The sequence below is a fragment of the Galeopterus variegatus genome, unplaced genomic scaffold, assembly GCF_000696425.1.
Source record: "Galeopterus variegatus unplaced genomic scaffold, G_variegatus-3.0.2 Scaffold6238, whole genome shotgun sequence".
NCBI lineage: Eukaryota > Metazoa > Chordata > Mammalia > Dermoptera > Cynocephalidae > Galeopterus > Galeopterus variegatus.
The window spans coordinates 129,572-135,195 of record NW_007732349.1 but is presented as its reverse complement, the minus strand read 5'-3'; the positions used below and the strand labels follow the sequence as shown (position 1 = coordinate 135,195).

Here is a 5,624-nt window from a genome sequence, read left to right as displayed (position 1 = left end):
CTATCAGTATTGGCCTGGTTCTAATAATGACTAAGCTTGTTAAGTCAAAGACACAGTCCTTGCTGTCTAGGAAATTGTGTGCAAAAGGCAAATGATCCAATGGTCCTAGAAGAAAACTCTTAACTAGTAGCAGGAGGCAAATTCTTAGGAAGGCAGGGCTCTGATGACTAAAGGGGAGGGTAAATAAGATACTCTTGAGGAAATTCTAGTGGAGATGGACAAACGGGATTAGGGGAGAAGAGAACACGAAAAGAAATCCAAAGCTCTGATTTGAGGAAAGAATTTGAAAATCAGGGGTTCAAGAAAAAGACCACTAAAAATTATAGGGTGAACTCAAGGAAAACAGAGCAGATAAATGAAGCGAGAACCAACTGCAGAATCAGCTGTGATTGGAGAGAGAAGGTTAGCACATGTACCCTTCCACCCCGCTTCTCAGGAGCACGAAAGAAAATTGTAGCTGTGAGGAATGAGTTAGAACTGTCAAAAAAAATTTATGAGATCAGCTACGTGCACTGAAAAATGTAATTCATAATTCTTTCTCCCCTTCAAAGGTGTGAAGACTAAACTTTTCATCAAAATGGATAATAACAATTTTAAAAAATTAAATGCATCAGGCTAGATAGGACAGGAATAGCCAGGGTCTGGGATTAGGGAAACTTCAACTTCCAGTACAGTGGTTCTCAAAGTGTCCTCAGACGAGCAACATCAGGACCACCTGGGAACCTGTCAGCAATGTAAATACCTGGGCCCTACCCCAGAGTTATGGAATCAGAAACTCTGGGTATATGGCCCAGCCACCTGGATTTTCACAAGCCCCCTGGGTGATTCTGATCATCGTTTAAGTTTGAGAACCTCTGTCTAGCACAACGATGGCTCAAGGTCATCGGGGTCAGAACATGCTCTTTCCCACTTGTCCCCAGTATTTTCATGCCACCCCTAAGCTATTACGATTCACTGGCATCTGGAAAACTGACCAATGTCATAGAAGGTAAAAGAGACTAGAAACAGCACGGAGGCAGTTTGGACAAGGCTCACCAGTGTTATGACCCCATAGAGCTTTTCCACTTTCTCCTTGAGTTCCCGGAAGCAAGTGGACAAGCGGGCATGCAGCGGCTTGAGCTGTTCCGTCAGCTTCTCCCCGTGGATGCGGATCCCCTCCGTCAGCAGAGGCATCTGGAAAGAGGGCGTAAAAGGAATGAGATGTGGCTCAGCGAGTGGGATCATTCAGATTTGGAGGGTGGGGAAGGGTGGGTGTGGGGTGCACAGGTAAGCAGGTAGACGCAGCACTATGCCGTGAGGATGCCACTTCTCAGTTTAGGGCTTGGGACTGGATGTGCTTTGGTCAGTGATGTGGAGAAACACCCACGGCAAGGACCCAAGGAGGACCTGAACTGGGGAATGGCAGACGGACAAGGCAGATCTCCTGAGCTCGGGCATTTCTGTGGGCGAGCAACTGACAGTGTTAAGCCTCAGACCGAATTTGGTGATTGCATTTGCTACCATTGCCCAAAGGGAAAAAAAAATGAGGCCAACATCTCTTAGCTGGAAACACAGGCCATGAAACAAATTTCTGGACTGTAATCTTGTATCTAAGAGGGCCCTGTCAACACTGGGCAGTTTAACTGAATGCCATTCCTAAGTAGCTCTGCCAAACAAAGAAATACATTGACAGGCTATGGTTCCATAAGTGTTAAAAAAAGAAAAAGTAACCCTGAAAGTGGGCCTGTAGACATAAGCCCCAGAGAACATCTTGGAGCCCTGCGCTGCGGCTGCCCATGGAGCATAGAGGACAGCTGCCCAGGTGCCCACCTCCAGTGCCACATACCTGCAATGCTATCAGTCGCTTCAGCAGCTCAACCTTCTCCTGGTCTTCAGGGTGCTCCTGCAAGTACTTCTCTGTAAAAAAAGCCTAAAAGCAGAGCACATGCAACGTTAATGAGAACATTAATGAGAACATTTTCTGTGCATTTGGCCCTAAAAGGGATGGGGGGAAAGGCTGGAAAGGTGAAAAATGACTTCTGTTCTGATAAACCAAAAATGTCTAAGTAAAAATTAGAAGATGTTTTGAAAATATTAAATGCTGGCTACCCTTATTATTATCTGTCAGCACCATGATCATCAATAAACATTCAAGGCCCCTCCCCAGCTGAGGCTCTATAATAGGGAAATAAAACCCAAACTGAAATTCCAAACAAAGGCGTTAGACAGGAGGCCATTTTAAAGACAGAATTCATTATGAAAGAGAAACAGAAATTTGCAGCAAACGCTTCTGAGTCCAAAACAGGAGTTATATGTTTTCTCTCCGGTGTTAACCTTCACTTGTCAAAGTGCTTCAAAGACCAGCCTTCAAAGTTCCCCCCACTCTCCTGCTCCCCTACTGTGAAAGCTAAACCCCATTATTATAGGAAACCCAAGAGCTCCGGAAACTACAGGATACAGTTACAAAAGTGATCGGCTCATTCTGTGTGGCAAACAGAGTATGGGCGGAGACTCTTCACCTTCTGGGCAGATGTTATGGGCTGAATTGTGTCCCCCAAAATTCATGGCTTGAAGTCCTAACCACAGGTGCCTCAGAATGTGATTTCACTTGGAAATAGGGCTGTTGCAGGTATAACAGGCTAAGATGAGTTCATACTGGAGTAGGGTGGACCCCTAATCCCATATGACTGGAGTCCTTGTAAAAGGGAAATTTGGAGACAGATACACGTACAGAGGGAAAATGCCACATGAAGAGATGCAGGGAGAAGTCGACCACATATGAGCCAAGGATTGCCAGCAGCCTCCAGAAGCCAGGAGAGGCGTGGCACAGATTCTCCCACCAGCACTTAGATGGAGCCAACCCTCCGAGTCCTTGACTTTGGACTTCTGGCCTCCAGAACCAAGACAATAAATTTCTGTTGTTTTAAGCCATCTAGGTTGGGGAATTCTATTATGGCAGCCCTAGCAAATGAATAAAACAGAGAATATAAAATATATGTACCCCAAGTATAACAAAAAGGAAGCATGACAAGACATTAACAAAGCAGCTCATTCCAGCCAGAATCGTATTTAGAGGGGTCTGTCAATACAAAATGGAAAAGAAGTATTTTCTTAAGTCTTCATTCACTTCTACCTTTCAAATACATGCAGTTTAAATTTTTCAAAGTTAAAAAAATTTTTTTGATACATAATAAAATGCATGAAAAGTTCCCAAAGCATTGGTTGAGTCAGGGAACATCAGAGTAGAATGCCCTGAAATGCATTTTTCTAGCTTCACAACAGAAGGGCTGATGCATTACAGCAAACAGCTCCTGTGTTCTTCTCACCCAGGCCACAGAATAAAGAGTTGGTTTAAAATCGGTCATCTGCAACAAGTGTGGAATGATGGGCATTCCAATTGATTGCAGTAGGTCATGGTGATTAATGAGTTTACCTTTTTCTTATGTTTAGAAATGTACAGTCATACATATTAATTAAAAGTACAAATCAGTATTTTAAGCCTAAGTTATTAAAATTTATTTTTTATATATCTCTGCTTTTTAAAAATTTCAACTAGAAGATGTCACATTGGAAAAAGTTCGTATGGTGTGGGGAGAGATTGGACAGGGGGCATAAAGAATAAGTACGATTTGTAACAATATATATGCTAGTAATATTGATTTGATCAACATTTGTCAACGCTGAACCCCCAAAATTATGTATGATCAATTATGATTCAATAAAAATTTAAAAAAAAATAAAGATAGCATTTTAAGTGGCTATGCAAACAATAAATAAATAAATAAAAAGGAAAAACTTCATGTGAAAATAAATATCACTCACTGGTATCAGCATATATGAGTCTATGGTTTATGGACAATATGTAAAAATTAATACTTGGAAAAAATACATGAAAATAAATACCAGGGAGTGTATATGAAAAAGTACACACTGAAAGCAGAATAGTACTAAAAAAGTACTGTATTTTGAATCCTACTTTTGTATTGACTTCCACTGTAACACTGGAAATTGTTTTTAAAACCTAATATGAGCAAACTAGAGTTTATCTCTGGTGTTCAGACTTTCCCAGCTACAGCACAGAGCGAGACTAAAGGAGCTGGAAGGTTGAAGAAAAAAGGGAAGAAAGAAGATCACCAGGGCAGCCACAGAGCATTGGTGGTACCACCCAGGAAGGACATTAAGTCACACTTTCTGCTCCAAGCAGACAGAAGCAGGGAGGAGACCCAACCCTCATGAAGCCTCTACTACGTGCCTGGCATGGGATGATGTCCTAACATGCAGTGTGTCTCTCCTGATCCTCATCGATCCTGTTAGTACCGTCCTCACTTTCCAGATCCCTGGAGCTCAGAGAGGTGGAGAATGTTGCCCCAGAGCACAGAGTGGCCAGTGGAAAGCCGGACCTGGGTCCCAGGAGTGACCGATTGCAAAGCCCCTGGACATGCCGTGGAAACAGATGCGCCAGCCCACACCACACCACCCCCGCTTCTCATCAGCTCCTTCTTTCCTCTCACTCTGCAGGCTCCCTCACAGGGGAAGTGTAACGTAGACTAAAGTGCTGTCAAATGTTCATTCAAGAAGAGGACTCCACAGATACGTAGCCACTGAAAATGCACCTAACAATCAAAAATCCTGCCTCCATTCACTGTAATTAACATATACTGAGCACATTACCTCCAGTTTAAATGGTACTGCACCCTAACCCCACCCAAAAATGAATTAAATTGTGGTGAGTGCCCTCTCAGGTGTTTTCAGCATAACAGATATAACACTTAGTTGAACTAATTTAATTGCACAGCCCGGCCCACCATCTGTCTATATCACCTATGGCACACCAAGTTGGGGTGGGTGTTCCTAGAAGCTAGTTCTAAGCAGAGTGTGGGCTCTGCCTTCCCCAGAGATGCAGCTTCACTTCCGGAGCATCCTGGAGTCTGGGGTCCACCTGTTAGCCTTCTATCTCCCAGGAGAGAGATGAGCAGGTGAACCGACCAGATGTATATTGGGCTCTTTTGGAGATGCTTTACCAGGCAGTGGTCTACCCTTGGCTGGGTTGCAGATGGGCTCTAAGAGGTGTGAGATCAGGGACAATCCTTTCATTCATTTCATTTGCTCATTCATCCAGAGGGGACAGTGAAAATCTCCCCAAGAAGTTTTAGAAAACGAATTCACCAGCTGCACAGTGGCATGGAGGGAGGCAGGGATACATCCCAGGCCTGTGAATCCTGTGGGGTCCTGGGACCCAGCCCACCTTTTCATAGTTGGAGTATCCCCCCATGACAGCTGGGTCCACAATGCCATTCAGCAGCATGGAGAGTGGATGCACAGAGAGGGATCGGTCCCAGGCGTGCTGCTGAACACAGTTGCTGATCCTCTCGTTGGTCAGTTCCATGGTTTCGATGGCATTCTCCAAGGGGCTGATTTCCTCCTGAGAGACAGAGTGCATGGCGGGAGAAGGACACTGTGAGCCCTGCAGCAAAGACTAGAAAAAGTGTAAGGAATCCCCTCAAGAGGCATAAATGCCCACAAGCTATAGAATAGTGAGGTTTGCCTGTCGAGGTTATATATATATTAGGATACCACACTTTTCTGAAATGGTGTTGGTCACTAAGATGCAAAATTAGCTATTTAATCTCCTTACAAAGAAGAAT

The 5,624-nt window shown here is 44.0% G+C and overlaps 1 protein-coding gene across 1 annotated transcript in view; it reads right to left on the bottom strand.

The window, feature by feature from the left end:
* Positions 1 to 1,035: 1,035 nt before the first annotated feature.
* LOC103606041 (dedicator of cytokinesis protein 5) overlaps positions 1,036 to 5,624 on the bottom strand; it is a gene marked incomplete at its 3' end in the record, with an annotated part of 132,284 nt that continues 127,695 nt past the window's right edge. The window contains exons 43-45 of the mRNA XM_008590639.1: positions 5,225 to 5,401; positions 1,826 to 1,909; positions 1,036 to 1,173 (exon numbers count right to left, since the gene is read on the bottom strand). Coding sequence (XP_008588861.1) covers positions 1,036 to 1,173; positions 1,826 to 1,909; positions 5,225 to 5,401 — 399 coding nt within the window. The remainder of the gene's footprint in view (positions 1,174 to 1,825; positions 1,910 to 5,224; positions 5,402 to 5,624) is intronic.